The sequence below is a fragment of the Neofelis nebulosa genome, chromosome 3 (genome assembly GCF_028018385.1).
Source record: "Neofelis nebulosa isolate mNeoNeb1 chromosome 3, mNeoNeb1.pri, whole genome shotgun sequence".
NCBI classification, from domain to species: Eukaryota; Metazoa; Chordata; class Mammalia; order Carnivora; family Felidae; genus Neofelis; species Neofelis nebulosa.
In genome coordinates this window covers 46,043,844-46,062,190 of record NC_080784.1, presented here as the reverse complement: position 1 = coordinate 46,062,190, position 18,347 = coordinate 46,043,844, and the positions used below count along the sequence as shown (strand labels likewise).

Sequence of the window (18,347 nt, the reverse complement as noted above, 5' to 3'; positions counted from 1 at the left end):
CAATCTGAATAGAGACAGAGATCATGACCACTTCCTGCGGGAGTACCGAAATCATACACAGGCCCCTAACGTGCGGTAACATCTGATCACCAATGGGAAGCCCTTGCAGGCCCAAGTATTTATCTGGGTGGCTTCTCCCAAGTCTTATCCATTCCTTCTGGTTGGGGCACGAGCATTTCCGTCTCACAAATACTCGGTGTGAATGTTCCATCAGGACAGGCAGCTCAGCCCAGTCCCCAGAGGAAGGTACAGGACAGGGAAGAGGGACAGAGAGCCCAGAGGACTGCCTGGCACAGCCCTCCTGGGAGGGAGGTGGGAGAATGGGGGTGTCACGGGCTCTGTGCCTTCATTGCGTCTGTCTAAGCTGGTGGAGCCCTGGAGAAACGTGACATATCGACCCAATTATGGGCCATTATCTCACGTACTGTCGTCCTGGGTCTGTGTTGGGATCCTGCCGCTGAAAGGCCACAAGGCACCCTAAGAATTCAAAGGTGAACATCCAGGAGGGGGTCCCCACACAATAGAGGTGAGGACAGAGTAGCACATGGAGCTGGGAACCCTAGCTCCTGCCGGCTCAGAGTCTACACGTGTTACGGTCTTTATTCACCTGTAACTCTCTTCTAGCTGAGCAGGGAGACTGCTTTGGACAGTTTCTGCCTTCCCTGACTCTGTTAGAATAGGAGTCCTGGGTCCACTACCAGCTATGGTGTGGGAGTGGACATCTACAGAGGTTCAGCTCTGAAAGGGCCAGGGAATCAAAATGAGAAAACCTCTTGATGATAAATTTCATATTAAAAAAAAAAAAGAAAAGAAAGCAGAATTGAAAAAAAATGAGAAAAACTCACGGGAAGTAAAATGTGGGGGGAACTGTTGAGAGCCCTTCTCCTCTCCAAAAATTATAGATCATGGTGGTTTAAAATTTGGACTCTGGAGCCCAGAGTGCCTGGGTTCAAACCCTATTTCTATCACTTACTAGCTTGTATCCTTTGGACTATTAAGGTGCCTCTTCACGCCTCAGTTCTCTGCTAAAACATCCTCACCGTGTTGGGAGGACTAAAGGAGCTAATTCTTGTAAAATGTAGTCAACAAGCAGGGCACCTGGGTGGCTCAGTCAGTTAAGTGTCTGACTGCGGCTCAGGTCACGATCTCACAGCTTGTGAGTTCGAGTCCCACATTGGGCTCTGTGCTGACAGCTCAGAGACTGGAGCCTACTTTGGATTCTGTGTCCCCCCTCTCACTCTCTCTGCCCTCCCCTGCTCACACTGTTTCTGTCTCTCTCTCTCTCAAAAAAAAATAAATAAACATTAAAAAAAATTTTTTTTTAAATGTAGTCAACAAGTGCCTGGCACATAATAAGCACTCAGGAGATGTTAGATGTCCTTCTGTGCAGGTCCCCCTGTGGTGGCTCTGGTCTGCTCCAGTCTCTGATGGAGGGGACACTGACCGTCACCCCATCTTCCACTCACTGCTGCTCCAAATGGAGGGGCTGGTCTCCCGTGGGGTGACCCATGTCAAGAGGCCCCAGCTACCCCTTGACAAGGAGGACTGGATCAGCATCAAAGCTGGGGGCACAGAGAGGTTGGCTAGCAGCTAGAACCTAGCAAAGGCAAACTTCTTTTGAGAGCGACAGAGGAGATGTGAGCCCCAGACCCTTAGGGAATAATTATGGTTTAGTAGAGTCAGGTGGAGTCAGTCTCCCCTAAATGGGACTAAAACTTTTGGTAAGCTCCCTCTCTCTCTTGCTTCGGTAGGATCAATTCAGCCTCCTCTCTATTATCATGGTACCTTATCCCTATCCCATTAAAGAGTTCATCACACCATCCGGGTGTATTGAATTGGCCAAACTCCCTAGCCAGACTTCTGGAGATTGGGACTAAGTGTGAGTTCTCCCTCTGTCCCAAACTTTGAAACAAAAAGATTTTCATGTAGGCCACTCATTCATCCCACCCTGCACCTCTGAGAACAGCTAAACCAGGAAGCATCCTATGGGAAAAGCTTTGAGCGGTTCAGAGGAAAGAGCACCTGAAAAGCGGTCAGAGGGTAACTTCCCAGGCCTGGCCGTTTACTGCTTGTGACTCAGTTTCCTCATCCACACTTGTAAAATAGGAAAGTGACTCCTGCCCCCATTCACCTCCTCTGGGCGGGTATGGAAGTCAAACGTGATGCCAAGCAGGACAGGACAGCATTTTATAAATGTCCCCGTGAGGCACCTTGGTCCCACCTGTGAGGAAGCTCTGCCTCATTAAATGTCATGTGGCCTCTGTACAGCCTCAGAGAGTTCATGTCACAGCGCAACTCCCGTCCAGACTTCTGACTGTCTTCGTTTAGCAAAAGGAATTGACAAAAGAAGCTGTGTGACCCAGGCCAGAGCCCTCTCCTCCTCCTCTCTGAAAAGTTTTCCTTGCCTGGGAGCAGGAGAGTTGAATGGCAGACTGTGCTTGTGGCCGTGGCTCTATCTCGACCCTTCCAAAGGAATGCGGTCTCAGCCTGCCTGCCGCCCCGCGGAGGGCTCCTGCTGGGGAGTCGGTGCCCCTTCTCTCTTACTCCATTTGCAATCACTATTTATTTATCTTTGGAAGTTGAAGGAACCAGAGCCTGCGGCCTGGAGAGACTGGTGGAGCCAGAGAGGGAAAGTGAAGAAGCCAGTGTCTGGGCCCAGTGTCTGCACTGGGGGCCAGGAAGAGAAGGCGCTTCCCCGCAGAGAGAGGTGGGAGACTGGATGAAAGGCCACAGTGCTGGAAAAGGTGCCACACACACCAACAAGGCCAAGAGCACAGAAGGAAGGCGGCAGATGGCGACCTTCTTAGGTGACACAGTAAAAGATGAGGAACAGGACTCCTGCCCATGGATCCCCCAACCCAGGCAGCCTGCTCCTCAGCAGCAAAGGGTCTATTAAGTGGCAAGTATGGCCACTTTGTGGAGAAACTGAGGGAGCAGACACACTGGACCACACTTCCCTTTTCCTCCGATCCCAGCCCCATTCCCAGCTTGCATTACAGCGCATCTAAGACCCTTGGTCAAACTTTCATTTCCATCCCCAGTTGTCAAGGTCAGACGCTACCCAAAGCCCCCAGCCCTCTGCCTATGGAAACTGAGTGCCCCTCTCTCACTCACTCATTCAAATGCCACAGCTGACATTCATAAACTAGGGGGCAGGCAGAGCCCCATTTTGACCCCAGAGACTAGAGAGACTCCAGGATATTAGAGGCTGTGTTCAAAGTCAAATAGAGCTGTCTAGAATGAGGCTCTCCTGATTCACAGTGCAGTGCTCTTTCCACACCCTGGTAGGTTCCCTGTTGTTTCTCTTCCCATTTCCCTCATTCCCACTGCCTCCCAAACACACACGCGTGCCCCCACCCCACACGCACACGCACACACACATAAGAGGCCAGATCTAGCCTGTTGCCTTGGCCTTTGACCCCTCCTTGGCTGAGTGACAAGCACCCCCCGCTGCGTGAGGTCACCGGCGTCAGAGGAGGGTCTGAGACTCCTAGGTCTGTGGGAGGGAGAGCCGGCTTCCAGACTAGCCCATCAGGTCAGGAGCCAAGCGAAGCTGAGTCTCAGCGACCCCAGGATGGTGAACGAAGTTCAATCACAATCCCAAACAGGCAGCACCAGGTATCTCCGGCCAAACCCGCAGGGCAATGAAAAGACCCAGAACACGGGGGCGCGGGCTGGATGAGCTTGAGCCAGGGAGGGTTTTGTGGAAAGTGATGGTGGTTGACTCTGAGGTCCGAGATGGGGTGTGGAGAGGAAGAGTCCCGGCCCGGAGAAGAGGGGCGGGACGGAGAAAGTCTAGGTTCAGGGCGGGCTCGCGGGACAAACGGGGCCTCAGGCCGCCCGGCCCGCTCTCGCTCCCAGGAGGGCAGCGGCCTGGCTGCGTGTCGGGAGGCGCTAGGGCCTCGCGGACGGGCGAGCCGGCGAGGGGAGGGCGCCCTCCGCGGAGGGCGGGCGGGGGCCGGCGGCGGCGGGAGCGGCGCCGCGCAGGAGCTGCCTCCATCCATGGCACGGAGAGGCAGCGGCGGCGGCAGCAGGAGCCCGGCGCGATCCGCTAGGTCCCGGCCCGGCAAGAAGGGAGCAGGCGTCGCGGAGCGGTCCGGCCTTAGCCGGCCCGGGAGCACGGCGCAGAGCCTCGGGCCGCGCCGCCGGGGGCCGCCTGCGCCGCGCTGACAGCCGCGCCCGCGTCCTCCCCGCCGGGGCGCTCGCCGGACATGCCCCCGGGGCGAGGCGGCGGGGACCCCGGGGCTTGCCTCCGCCCAGGGCCCCCCGCCCCGCCCTCGGACGCCCCGGGCCCCCGCTGAGCACGCCTCCCGCAAGCCCGGGTCCCTGTGGCCGGCGCGCAGACGGGCCCCAGCGCTGTGGGTCCCCGCGGGGCGATGGGCTGATGGGCGCCGCGGGACGCAGGATGCGGGGGGCGCCAGCGCGCCTGCTGCTGCCACTGCTGCCGTGGCTACTGCTCCTGGCGCCCGAGACCCGGGGCGCGCCCGGCTGCCCCGTGCCCATCCGCAGCTGCAAATGCTCGGGGGAGCGGCCCAAGGGGCTAAGCGGCGGCGCCCCCAACCCGGCGCGCAGGAGGGTGGTGTGCGGCGGCGGGGACCTCCCAGAGCCTCCGGAGCCCGGCCTTCTGCCTAACGGCACCGTTACCCTGTGAGTACCCTACTCGGCCGGCCCAAGCGCCGACGAGGGCTAGAAGGAAGACAGGACGGGAGGGGCGGGAAGAGGGAGACGGGACGTTGCCGCCGCTTCAGAGACTTTAGGACAGGCCTGCGTCCAGGCGCCGTGAAGGGAGGCTTGGAGAAGTACGGGAAGGATTAGGGCTCCGGGGTGTGGAAGGAGGAGGGGACTTCGGGGGCGGCTGCGCCCCAGAGAGAGGGACCGCGGGCGCCCACTCACCTGCACAGGTGAGGGGAATGCGCCCTGGCGGGATGCCCACGCCCCTCGACTTTCCAGTCTGGGCTGGTGTTGCAGACTTCGGGGACCTGAGGTGGGTGGGCTGGGGGAAGAAGGCTCAGGAAAGATCGACCCGCGGCCCAAAAGGTGGCTGTGGTCGTCACCTCGGAGGACGCGTCCTCGGCCGGGCTGGAGGGATCTCCCGGGTTCACCCCGCGGGCCTGGCTCCTCCAGTGGGGGGCGCCCCACCCGCCCCACGAGCCTGCCAGCCCCGCTTCCAGACTGTCTCCGCGGGACAGGCGGGAGGGAGGGCTCGGCAAATCTGTCCTTGGGATTGCTGCGCTTCTGGCCTGGATGAGACCCCGGCGTCCCGGTCGCCCTCTGGCCCCTCTCCCTCCGCGCGCGTCGGTGAAGTGAGCTGTGCGCCGGGTCCTGCATCCCGCCCTCTCCTTTACCTCCCCTGGGTACAACACGACCTTTGGCTGTTAATCGATTGACTTCTTCGCTCCAAGACTGCGAAGAAAGAAACCTGGCTGAGGGGGAGGCGGCTGCCTCCCAGCCTCCTTCCGTCATCCCGTTTCCTTTCTCAGCCAGGGCCCTCCCGAGCTCTCACTTTGCTGGCTACGAGCGCGGCTCGAACCACCACCCGCCCCCAAGCCTCCTTGATGGGGGCCTGAAGCCCCGCAACCGCAGGAGAATTAGCGACCCCGACCCGCGGCAGCGATTTCCTGCCCTGACCACGTGCTCCCAGCTCCACGCACGCCGTGGAGTGGAGGGTCCGGCCCTAGCCGCGGCCCATGCCTTTCCTGTCCCGGACCTAACCTGCATGCGCTTCCCCTTTCCTGGCTTCCTGACCCCAGTGGCAACCGTCCCCCGCCGCCCCTTGCCCAGAGTTGGGGCTGGCTCACAGTCTATCCTGATTGTGTCCAGAACAATACAGTAATGCCTCTGGTTGGGTGAGTTCAGAGGCTGCCGGCTTCCTGACAGGACACGACTGGTCAGCCTCTGACGTTGGCCGCCTGGCCTGCATTTTCCCCAGCTGGGGTGTGTGTGTGTGTGTGTGTGTGTGTGTGTGTGTGTGCGCGCGCGCGTGCGCGGGCGTGTATGTGTGTGCATTGGGGGGAGTGGAGGCAATGTGTCCGCCGGCTCCCACGTCTCAGCAGCAGCCCTGGGATGTGGCCGTGGACTGGGAAGGCAGCTGTGGCTGCTCTTTCCTGGTCTCTTTGATTGTCCAGTGGTGTTGAAGGGCCCAGACAGGCCTGGGCATTCCCCGGCCCACTCAGTTCTGGAGGAGAAAAATGCTTGCTGTGTGGAATGGTTGGGCGGGAGTCTGTGTGAGTCCCCGCTGAGCAATGATAACTCAGTTCAAGAGAGGACTCTGTGTGTCTGTGCATCTGTGCACTGGCTCTTGTGGCTGTGCTCACACACATATGGGGGACACCGTCCCTCTGTATGTCTGCTTGTTGGGATTAGGGAATCCTAACATACTGAAGGCAGAAAAAAGGGGGGGAAACATTAAAAGGTGGTTTTGCAGTACATCTTAGAATGATTTGGTAACTAATGCTTTCCAGCCATAGCTAATTCCCACCGACGCCACTGCAAGGAGTGAGTGAGTGGGCACAGCCAACTCTTGGTGAGAATATATTGTGACAGGGCAGCAGCAAACGTGACTGCTAGCTCACCTTCCCATCGCAAACCATTCCCAGAGGAAGGGCCTCTTCTTTGTCCCAGGCCACTGACCTGGCTGGCTTAAGATACCTTCCATAGGAACAGCCCCTGAGCCTGGCTGGACATCCCCACAGTGATGGCAGGGCAGGCCCTAGAAGCCCCTGAGAGCCCACTGGCCCATCAGCCTAGAGTGCGACTGAATCCCAGCCATGGACATATTTCTTAGGCTCTCCCTCCAGGCCCCACATAATCCTGATCCTGGTTGCTGGGCAGGGATTCTCTTCTCAGGGTTCAGCCATACCCATCCCTTCCCAGCATGCCTCTTGAGGGAAGAAGAGAGACAGGGCTGGGAAGGGGCTTCAGCCTGGCAGCAAAGCATGATGCTAAGAGCTTGGAAACCTTCTCCACACCCTCCCGAACTCCTCCTCCTTACTCTTTTTGTTTCCTTTCACCTTTTTGCCTGTCACCTGGTACAAACAATAGGACTTAGGCTGATGTTTGTTGTTTTTTGGTTTTGGTTTTGTTTTTTTTTTTAATGCATCATGGCTTTACCTCCCTCCTCCCCTGTTTCCCTCCAGAATGGGCCACCAGGTTCCAGTCCCCCTCACACCCCACCCTGCTCAAGGGGACCCGGGACTCCCCCCTTGGGAAGCCTGGTAGACACCAGTTCTGGGATTACTCAGGCAAAGAAAGCGCTAGATCAGGTGCCTGTGTGCAAGGAGCCTCCCGTCTCTGCTCAGAGAGAGCTTGCAGGCAGTTCTGAGGCAATTCCATGAACAGCCCTATTTACCTCACTGAAAACCCTTCCACCTCCACCCCTATTATCTTAACTTCTGCCTTCTGTTTTTCTAGACCGTATGCCCCCTCTCCCCACCCTTTGCTCTTTTCCCTTCTAATGGATTTTCATGCACAGTTTTCCAGGAAAGCAGAACTCTTGGCTCCCTTCCTGATCCATCGGTCCCACCCCTCAGCTCAGTCCACAGGACAGCCGTGGGCACCGAGGCTCCTGTCTGGAGCAGGAGCCTTTATGGCTCTCCCCCAAGGGGGAAGGTCTCATGGGGGGTGTGGTGGGTGACTTGTTTTGGGGAGAGCCTGGGAGAGAGATGAGGAGCCCTGTGAACCCCCCACCCATTCCTGGGCAGCAGCTGATGGGCCTGCCCTCTGCTTGGCAGCTCTGGGAGTGAGAGGGAGGGGGAAGGGGAAATAAGGAATTCTAGGAAAGGACTGATAACAGATAACTCCAGAAGGAAATCTCCTGCGAGGACCTTGCAGGACATCTGAGCAGCCCCTCAGAGGATTCCAGCCACCACATAAATTCCTAGACCGTCTGCACTGAAAAGGCCCTTGCAGATCAGCAAATCCAGCCCTGCATCTCCCATCTTACAGGCTGAGCAAACTGAGGCCAGGATTAGCTGGTTGGGCTCCTTTCCATTCCTCTCAGGTGAGGAACTCAGTGCTCACCTGGCTGGATTTGGGACCCAGCGGACACAAAAGCTGCTTTCAAAAACCCAGTTTCTTCCCAGCAGAACCTTGGCCCTTTTGACCTGGGAACATTCCAAGGCTGGGTGCGGAGGGGGCAGGCGCGGTACTGGTCACTCCGCACTCTCCCAGAACCCACACACCCCCTCCGCACCGCCACCGAGCCTTGCCTCCCGTTTCTGGGGCAGGGGGCGGCCCACCACGTCAAAAACCCGCATGGAAGAGAAGGGGCATTTGCCATTCAGACGCACCTAATGGTGGCTGGGTCCTTTTGCTGTGGGTTTGGTGGTCTTTAGGAGCAGCATGGGGGAAGGGGAGGCCCGTTCACAGCCCTTGCGCTTGCTCCAGTCTCAGGAAAGTGGTTCTCGAACACAGATCTCCCTCTGAAGCCCCAGCTCTGGACGGGGCCCTCCCCCCAGTGCCCCTCACCCCAGCCACCAAGATCCAGTTGGGGGAGTTTGGGGCAAAGTGTGCCAACGGCCAGTGCACAGAGCCTGAGGGGAGTGGAAAGATGTTGGCTGGAGGGGCGGGCCCTCGCCAGCTTCCCCACCCCCTTCTCTTCCACCCTCTTTCCCCCATATGGTTCTCATAAGGTCTGGGCTCAGAGACAGCAGCCAGAGGAAGTGGCTGTGTACAGAGAGCTTTTGTGAGGGAGAGGAGGGGGAGGGGGAGAGAGCAGAGAGAAAGAAGGAAAGAAAAGAGGGAAGAGGCTGGGGGCCGAAGGTGGGAGGAGGCTAGAAGACTCCCAACACACTACCTTCCCCTCCTGATGCAGGGTCTCAGCTGCACCAAGCCCGTGTGGGCTTCTGACCCCGCCTGTGTGAAATCAGGGGCCCAGAAGAAATCCAAGTTGCCCCCTGACTTTCCAACTACCTGCCCAGAGAAGCTGGAGGCAGCCAGCCCCTCCCTGGAGATCTTGGGGACTCTTGCTCTTAGGGCTTTTGTGAAAGATGTAAGGGTCCCTGCTCACATCTCAGGGCAAGCACTGGGCGGAGACCAGAGCCCTCTGGGGTTTACTGGTTGAGTCCTCATTGCGCCAATGAGACTGGAGAGGCCACCGCACTGAGCTCCAAAGACAACCCCTATAATTCAGCATCCCAGTGGTTCCAGGACCCAGAATGGGTAATTTGGCCTGAACTACTCAGAACATGTGCATGAACCCAGCTACTCCTGATCCCCAAGGAGGTCCCTTCCTGCTGACTACCATGGATCATCCTTCTGTGCTGGGGGATGGGGTGGTGGGCAATCCCCAGTCCTGGGGGTGAGTCTGAGAATTTCCCCCAAGGGCACAGGCAAACCAGTGTAATTTGAACCTGACCATAAATTGACCCTGAAATTGGGGGTCATGTTTTTAAAGGGAGAGAGTTTCCAAGTTTATGCCACATGAGAATCATTGGGATAAGAACCGTTTCTTGAGGGAGAAAAACTTCCAGCCACCTCTGAGCTGATCCTTCCATTTAGTGGGCTCTCCTCACCGAAGCCCAGAGAGGGGAGGTGAGTTCCCCAAAGCCACACAGCCTGAACCAGTACGCCTCACTCCCTCTAAGGTATAGACCCCCACCCCCCACTCCTCCCTGGGATCAGACAGAGAGCAGGGGAGAAGAGGAGAGGGAAATGGCCCTGGGCTGAGGAACTAGAAGGCAAGTCCGGTAACTGCTAGGAAGGGGCTGCTTGGAGGGGCTGTTTATTTTCATTCCCCCAGCCCAGCCGCTCTGTTCTATTTAGAGCTCAGACACTGACAGGACAAAGCTGCCTCCTCCCCTTCCTCCCTCCTCTGGCGGGCCCCCATCCTTCCCAAACTCCAGAACATTCCTTTGCTTTTAGGACTGGTGATGGGGGTGGGGGGAGCAGAGAAACTGTGGAGTGTAGCAAAGTCAGGCAACCTCCCAGGACCCAGCTTCTCCAGCCCTTTGAGTGGGGAGAGGCAGGATGGAGGAGCAAAGGGGTGTGCAAGATGGATGGGGCCAGGTGAGGGGCAGGGGAACCAATCTGTCACAGAGGAGCAGGGAACGGGGTGGAGAGAAGCCTGAGGAGGGAGTTACAGCCTGACCATGAGGGGCCAGACATCTCCCAGCTGGAAAGAGAAGGAAGGTCCGAGAGCTGCACCCCCACCCACCCACCCAGGGCTCTTTGCCTGCTGGGAACCGTGTGGTGAGGCAGAAACTTCAGACTTCAGGCTCTAGGAGACACAGTATTCAGGATGGGAAAAACCATCAAATATAATGAGTGGGAGTCTTCTGTCCAAACCCTTCTTTTACTGAGAAGAAACCCCCAGAGAGGGGCTGACCTGCCCAAGATGACACAGCTCGGAGCCAGACCCAGGGTTCCTGCTCTCAGCCTCTTCCCATAGTGACAAATCAGAGACCGCATACCCCCCGGGGACAGGGCAGAGGAGATAATACTAATCCACTTCCTCCAAACCGACACATGAGCCAGGGTTAAGGGGTAGATAATAGCCTAGCAAATACCTGTGTGCTTAGGGGACCTCTGTACAGAATCACTGCAGAGTATTTGAAATCAGATGAACCCAGGGAAAGTGGTGTCTAAAGCATGCTTCCTGGTGTTTCTCTCCCTCGCTTGCACCACGCACAGCTTCAGGACGATGCCACCCCTGTGGGGGTGGGTGATGTCTCAGGAGGGCTATACTGTGGAGCCAGCTTAGCTCGGAGAGGGATGGGAGCTGTCTCCAAGCTGTCAGGAGTGAGCTCTGCCCGGACGGAGCGGTAGGGGGCGGGGCGGGGCGGGGGTGGGGGAGGGGAGTGGAGGAAGGAGGAAACCGGGGTTCAGTGTGAACTCTGTCCATCCACCACCCCCACATTCCCTGGAGCTCTGCCTCTCCGGATACCCATCCATTCATTCAGCCACCGCCTGCTGTTGACCAGCCCGGCGCCAGTGCCAGGAGGCGAGAGACCCGGTCTCTGACCTCAGGGGCCTTACAGTCTCATCATGGAGACTGGATACCGGCTCACAAAAGCAGGACAGGATTGGGGCCTTAGGGCTCCCAAGGAAAACTTCAGGGGTAGAAAGATTAAAGGACAAATTTGTACTTGGGTAAAAATGACTGATTTCAAATTGATCCTTTCAGGTTTATTTGTCTTTGAAAAGCATTTGAAAAGAAATCCATTTTCTTCACCCAAAACCATGCCCCCTCCCACCCCTACCCCAGGCTGAGATTTTAGGCTGTGTGAAGAAGCACTTAAGGTGGACTGGGAGTAACTTCCCAGTTTCTTCAAATCCAGGGACACACACACACAAACATTGCATCCTGTCTGACACATGGCCCTCCACCTTTCGTGAATGGAGGATTGTAGACGCAGTGCCTCATTGATGTTTGTAGTGCTATTGTGTTACACGGGGCTGAGCCCACAATGGGCGTTAGTGTAGATTTAAAGAAAAAATGAATGAATGCCTAGGTGTGAATGATTATAGCAGACTCAATTCCATGGGCTCAAGCTAGGGTGTTGGGGCCCCCAGACCCCCATCAAGGCACACGGACCACCCAACCACAAAGACCTGTAGCACTTCTTCTCCAGTCAGTCCTCCCCATCTCAGCCCCAATTTCTTGGTCGTGCCTGCTCCCCACCAGGATAGGGTGCCCTTGTACAGAGGGTAGGTTGGAGAAAAGGAGACTAGAAGGCCCCACACATAGGAGCCATTCCAAGACTATCTTCTTTCCCAGCCTTGACCTCAGGCCCTTGCCTGGACAGTTCAGCTTCAAGGCTGAGATCAGAGACCATATCCAGACACAACCCCCTACAGCCCGAGGAAGCAAGTTCCTACCTAGGTCTCCTTCCAGTCAGGCCTCCAGCCAAGGGAGGGGATGGCAGGGAATTTCAGGAGCACTGTATGTCTCCTCCAACATGTAAGTCCCCTGCAATCAGGCTGCATGGACATGAAGGGCAGCCCTGAAGAGAAGGGAAAGGAGGGGAAGCCACAGGAGGGCAGCCTTTCGTCTGAGGGTATGTGTCAAGGCAGGGCCTGTGGACCAGAGGCAGTGTCACTTTTAGAGACCCTATTGTCATATCAGGCATACTGAAATGCACCCACGGCCTGCAAGGAACATAACAATCACTGCTAATCGACATAGTAGGACATTTGGTTGTTATTTAGTTAAGGGTTTGTTAATGTCAATTTTGCTTTTTATAGCATTTATATTTCAGAGGCAGTGATTATTTTTTCGTTTTCAGACATCTTTGTGGGCCCTGGAAGTGCTCAGAGGCCTTGGGCACTGTGCCCGCAGAAGGAGCTGGGAGTCTGGTTCCACTTGACCGTTCAGAGTGGCTGTGGGCCTGAGATCCCTCACTGACGGCATCCCTAAGACACTGCCAAGGTGCCAGCAACAGATGTTGGAGACAGGTCCTCCTGAGCCCCGAGGGCCTTGAGGATGGTCTGAATTCCAGGCTCAGACTCCCTGGAGGGCACAGATTCCCCAAGTGTCCAGACGTGTGGTCCTCACACGGTGGAGGAGGGGGGTATGACATGTATGACTCTTCCTGCATCTGAGAGAACAATTTGGTTCAGGCATGTGTTGGCCCCATGTCCCACGGAGTGGTGCCCACATGACCTCTACGGGGTCATCTCTGATGTTGGGCTGGGATCTGGTGAGTTCCTGTGGCTGCCCAAAGGCCACAGGGCCTCTCTGTAGACGCCAGCCACTCGCTCCCTTGGCCTCCAGCCTTGTTAGCGGTAACTCTGCTTGCTCCTCTTCCCTAAAATAGGACCCTGGCTGGGAGAGAGTTCTGGAATAGACTCAGTATGCCCCCTCTCCTTGGCCAGATTTCAGACCCTAGGGTAAGAGAACAGGGGACTCCAGGGACCGGCCCCCCTTCCTGGGACTATGTGACTATGTCGGAGTGGTAGACGGGGAGGGAGGGAAGAAAAGCTGGAGAGGCCGGGTTGGGTGAGCCAGAGGTCCATGCAGCGGGGCAAGCGTGGTTGGGAAGGAGATCCACCTGGCAGGCTCCCTGTGCTGTTGCAGGGCGAGGGGTTGGGGCAGGCTGAGGAAGTATCTGTCCGGTAGGGGTGGCAGGGCGGTTAAGATGGGCCCAAGCTGGCACTGTGTCTGTGAGGCTGGATGGAACCATGGACCAAGGCTCCTGATCCTTCCCTGCCTGATTGCCGGGGCCGCCTGGCCTGTTTTTGTCCCCTTGAGACAGCCTAGTGGTGGGAACATTCTTCTTCCCGTTGGAAGAGGCTGTGCATGTCTTCTTCAACCCCTACTAACTGCCAGCTTCCTACTTGCCCAAGACAACACTAGACCCAAGCACTTTCTGTCCCAAATCACTGCCCTCTCCACCCCACCAGACTCACAAAGGGCACCTCCTGAGAACTGAACCAACAAGCACAGCCGAAGCCATTTTCTGGATAATCTGGATCCAAAGCAACATTTCCTCAGCCCCATCTAGGTTGTAAAGACCAAAAGATCCAATTCTGGGTATTTGGGGACTTGGATCATACAGATATCTGCCTGAAGTTTGTCCAAGAACTAGAAATATGGCAAGAAGGAGACCCATGCGAGGAGAAGGGTGAACCACTGTTTGCCTGGTGTCCCTGCTTTCATGAATGGCTTATAGAGAGTGGGTATGGGGGAGATCAGGGACATGTTCTCTGCTACAAGAAAAGTATCTCATTTCAAGACAGCGTTTGCACCGGGCTAGTCAAACCGGAAGCGTGGGCTGCAGCTGACCCCCCGCCCCCGCACCTCCCCAGCACAACAGGGGCTGTCTCAGAGAGAGGAGGCCCTGCCAGAGAGGGATAGGACACCAAGAGATGAGTTGGTCCTTTTCTGGGCCATAGGCTCATCCTCACCTGACTCTGAGCTGGTCCCCAATCCTTTGCTCTGCCCCCACACACACACCCCCGCCCCCCCCCACAATTTCCTCAGTATCTCTCAAGCAACCCAGACTTCCTCCTGGGGAGGTGCTGGCCACAAGGAAACTGGATAAGGGTTAAGCCACTAGCCACATGTGGTTCCTGAGCACCTGTAAGGTGGCTGGTCTGAATTGAGATATGCTGGAACGGTAGAATACTCGCAGATTCCAAAGTCTGAGTACCAAAAACAGAAAAAAGGAAAACGTCTCATTGCTAATTTTGTATATCGATCGCATGTTGAAATGCTAACATTTTAATACTTTGAGTTAAATAAAATATATTATTAGGATTAATTTTTAAACTTAAAAAAAATGTGGCTACTAGAACATTTGAAATTACGTATGCAGCTCACACTATATTTCTATTGACCAGCTCTGGGTTAAAGAATTTGGGGTATGCAAAAGGTGTTCAAAGGTTAAAGGCTGAAGAGTCTGAAGAATGTGGGGTGCACCCCAACGCCACCTTTAGACCTGTCTAGACAGGATTCTCAAATTAGGATCCCAGGTCTTAATCTCAGGGGATTGGGAGTTGGAAGACTTTTTTTTTTTTTTAATTTTCTGTTCAATGATATTTAAACAAAATTCTTTTGCAGATAATTTTGAGATAATTATTAGAAGGTATTTTCATAGTGTAAGATTTTCATTTCCAAAGTCAATATTTCTCAAACTAGAATCCTCAGACATATTCTCAGGAAAGAAGATATTTTTTCCTCCCTTTACCAGGTCTCTGCTCAAGTTTGAGAAATAATGTTCTCGGGCTTCCCCCTTCATGAACAGGCTTGTGATAATTCAGGAGCCCTGTTTCTCTCTCCTACCATACCCTCTCCCTCCTCCTCCCCCTCCCCTGTACCCTCAGCCTTATTAGCATCCCATTCCCCACAAACCCAAGGAGGGGGCAGTCCCTGGGGGACACCCTTGGGGTTGGGGGGGGAGGTTGAAACCTATGCCCTTTCTCCACTATTCTTCCTGACACTTCTAAAAACACCGAGGGGTCCTCTCTCACCTTCTCTGACATTTAATGCAACCTCTAAACCTCAAACTCTGAGCATACGAAGAGAATGAACAAGCGATGAGGCGAGGTGGGCTTTGATTTAAAAGTCACACCGTCAAGAGCCCGTCACCACAGAGGGACCCCCTGCAGCCCCACCAGGGCCTAAATGAGACCATTAGAGGCCCTAAGAACTGACAAGATTATTTATGATTTATAACCACCATGTGTGATGCGATTTAAAATCATCCTAATCAATCAGGGGCACCTGGGTGGCTCAGTTGGTTAAGTGTCTGACTCTTGGTTTCAGCTCTGGTCATGATCTCTTGGTTTCTGCATTCAAGCCCCACATCAGGCTCTATGCTGACAGTGCGGAGCCTGCTTGGGATTCTCTCTCTCCCTCTCTCTCTGCGCCTCCCCTGCTCACTCTCTCTCTCTCTCAAAATAAATAAGTAAACTTTTTAAAGTTTTAAAATCATCCTAATCCATAAAATGAGAATAAAGGGGTCAATGTGAGTTCTAATTATTCATATAATGACAACTGTGATGTACTTTTTGAAATGTCAAGGGTGTGTGTGTGTGTGTGTGTGTGTGTGTGTGAGCCCTTTGGAAACCCAGCATCCCCTCCCCCGCAACGCTTTCACACAGTCACTATTCAGGCCCTGCTAGGAAGTGTCACTGTTGAAAGGACCCTTAGTTGGGGACCAGAAGGGTGGGAGGGGTCTATCTGGAGAGCAGGGAAGGGAGGGAGCCTCCTTCCACTCTAGCCTCCATCCTGGCCGTTGTCTGTCCTCCATGAGCCTCTTGAAGGTGGAGTATTGGAATGTCAGCTGTCTGGGGCCATCTCACACCTGTCTTGATATATTCACCTACCCACTTCCAGTAAGCTTGTGGGCAGAACTCTTGACAGCTGCTAGCATGCCTTGTCCCCACCCCCGTCCCCCAAGATCTCTTTTACCCTCCATCCCAGAGGCTGCCCACTCGAGAGAAGATTCCAGACCTACAACTCTGGCCTTTCCATGTCCACCAATAGGAGCAAAGAAGTGAAACCCTTTGTTTCAGCCCAGAGCAGGCAAGAGTTTGGGCTGAGAGGCTCATTAAAGCATTTTAATAAGCAATTAACTCAAAGGATGAGCCCTTTGGCTGGTCTGGAACTTCCTCCTCCCAGGGAGGGAGTCTGGCAGAGAAAGGCTAAGTGGGTGGGCAGAGTGGGTTTAGTCAGTAGCTTGGGGCCCCTCTCCTCCCCCTCTAAATACAAATAAATAAACAGAACTTAGAGTGGGCAGAGGCAAAGGCCAAGGCCCGGGCTTCCACCCGGCACAGGGCTCTATCGGTTTTCTGTCGAGGCCGAAGCCAGGCTTAGGGAGGCAAGGGTACGCAGTCCCTCTGAACTGGGGGCCTTCGAGGGCTGGGAACAGTCCCCTCCTGTGAAGTCCTCGGCTCACAGAGTGTTGCCCAACGATGGGCAGCTCCTCCCACCTGCCTCCATACCTACTGGACCTCCTGTTCCACCTGCCAGAGCCCTGACCCAATTCAGACCATTCCCCTTACCACTCTCCTCGGGGTATGCGGCTGAAGACCTGAGAAAGAGCCCTGGAGGGCAGGAGGAGGGCGCTGCGGCTGGGGCAGTGGTTCTAAGGTGTAAAGGGGCCATCGCAACTCGCGACACCTGTTCAGCCCACTTACATAGAGTCCTGAGTCAGATGCGGGCCATGGCAGGGAACCCAGGGCAGGTGAATATCTAATTTGGGGCTCAGTGGGCTAACTAATCTGCTTGAACCATTCACTGGCTCTTTCCTAGAGGGGGTGGGGCTACTGTCTTGCACCATTTACAAGAAAGGGGGCACCATTTACACAGAAAGCAACATGGTTATAGTGGTGAAACCGCATCCCCGCTCCAGCCACACTTTCTGGCTTGTAACAGCACGTTCTCCTGTCTGTGTTCTCTCTGTTCCTTCAGGCTCTTGAGCAACAACAAGATTACTGGGCTGCGGAATGGATCCTTCCTGGGACTGTCCCTGCTGGAGAAGCTGTAAGTGTTGGGGCAAAGTGGGGCGGAGGTGGGGGATAACGGTCATGGGCAAAAAGTCAGTCCAGGCAGGAGGGGGGACACTGGGTGCTGAGGGACTTCTCAACCCTAGGACCTGCTGGCTAAGCAGGGCCCAGAGTCAGACCCACGAGACTTGACCACCAGGTGAAGGGTATAGAGAGAGACCGGCTCCTTCAACCAGTGACGGCAGCGAGAAGTAGGGAAGCCTCGCTGGTTTAGGCAAGGATGGGGCTAAGGGAAGTTCATTAACGCTCTTTAATGAGCAATTAGCTGTGAGGGCTGAGCCCCTTAGCTGGCCAGATGCCATCTCCCCCATCCAGCTGGGGGCCCAGCATAAAGGGCTGAGGAGGATTTAGTGTGACTGGGGCCTCTTTCCTTGTCTCCCCCCAGCCAAACAAACCAACAGACAAAGCCCCAAGGGGCTAGCGCCTGGGCCAAGGGTGGGAAAGTGGATTACATCCAGAAGGCCCCCACCCGCACTGCCCTGGTCTGGAGCTGCGTCCTGCCCTACAGGCCCAGGCAGGCTGGCCTTGGACTCAGGACTGCAAGGACCCCGCTGGCCAGGAAGAACTTTTTTAACAGAGTTGGGGACCTGACTCAGTCGAGGGCAAGCCACTTAACCTGCCAAACGAGCCCCTCTGTCAACTCCCTGTTCAGCTGACCAGCTCCAGGAACCATAGCCTGTACGACAGCTTTAGGTTCTGCCTCCCACAGGACATCTGGGCCCCCGTCCCTCCTGGAGCCCTATCCTTGCTTCTTTCCGCCCCTTCGGCACCCTCTCTCCTACCTCTGCTCCTACCCTGCTGGGCATTCCTAAATCCTTCAACAGGGCCCCTGCCCCTCTAGTACCATTTCACCCGACAGGCTTGGATCAGTGTGATGGGGGATACAGAAGAATCAGGGGGAAGCCTGCTCTCAAAGAGCCAGAGATTACAGTCTAGTGGAGACTATGACAATGCCACGTGTGTTAGAATTAAGGAGGTTGGGGTTTCCCTAATGCCCAAAGGAGGAACCTCAGTGATCTGTGAGGGCTGGAAAATTCAAGGGCAATTGGGATGCAGTATCTACATGACATGGAGTTTAGATCGTTAACCATGACCATGATCTTATGAGATCATCTCTATTACCACCCACTTCACAGGGGAAGGGAAAGCCTCTCCTCCAAAGTCCCCAGGGCCATAAGGAAACTCAGAGGCCTGGCTGGGCTAGTAGGGGTGGAAGGAGCAAGCCCACATTCCGGGTGGAAAGGCAGAGGACGTTCTCTCCGATCTGAGGCATGCTCGGGTGGGAGGGGGTCTCAGGATGTTGACTGTGCAAGCACACAGCTCCGTGACCAGGTCCCTCTACCATCTGCTCTGCAGCTCACAGGCAGGGTGGTCCAGACAAGGTAGAAAGGACTGCC

At 55.5% G+C, this 18,347-nt stretch overlaps 1 protein-coding gene across 3 annotated transcripts in view; it reads left to right on the top strand.

The window, feature by feature from the left end:
- Positions 1-3,558: 3,558 nt before the first annotated feature.
- The window catches only part of ADGRA2 (adhesion G protein-coupled receptor A2), a 36,032-nt gene continuing 21,243 nt past the window's right edge, over positions 3,559-18,347 (top strand). Inside the window, exons 1-2 of one of the 3 annotated variants that reach the window (XM_058720701.1) lie at positions 3,559-3,618; positions 16,856-16,927. In XM_058720701.1, the coding sequence (XP_058576684.1) occupies positions 3,575-3,618; positions 16,856-16,927 (116 nt within the window). In that variant the 5' untranslated portion in view covers positions 3,559-3,574. Of the gene's footprint in view, positions 3,619-3,946; positions 4,648-16,855; positions 16,928-18,347 lie in introns of those variants that run through there. The other 2 variants (XM_058720702.1, XM_058720700.1) reach the window with 2 other exon arrangements.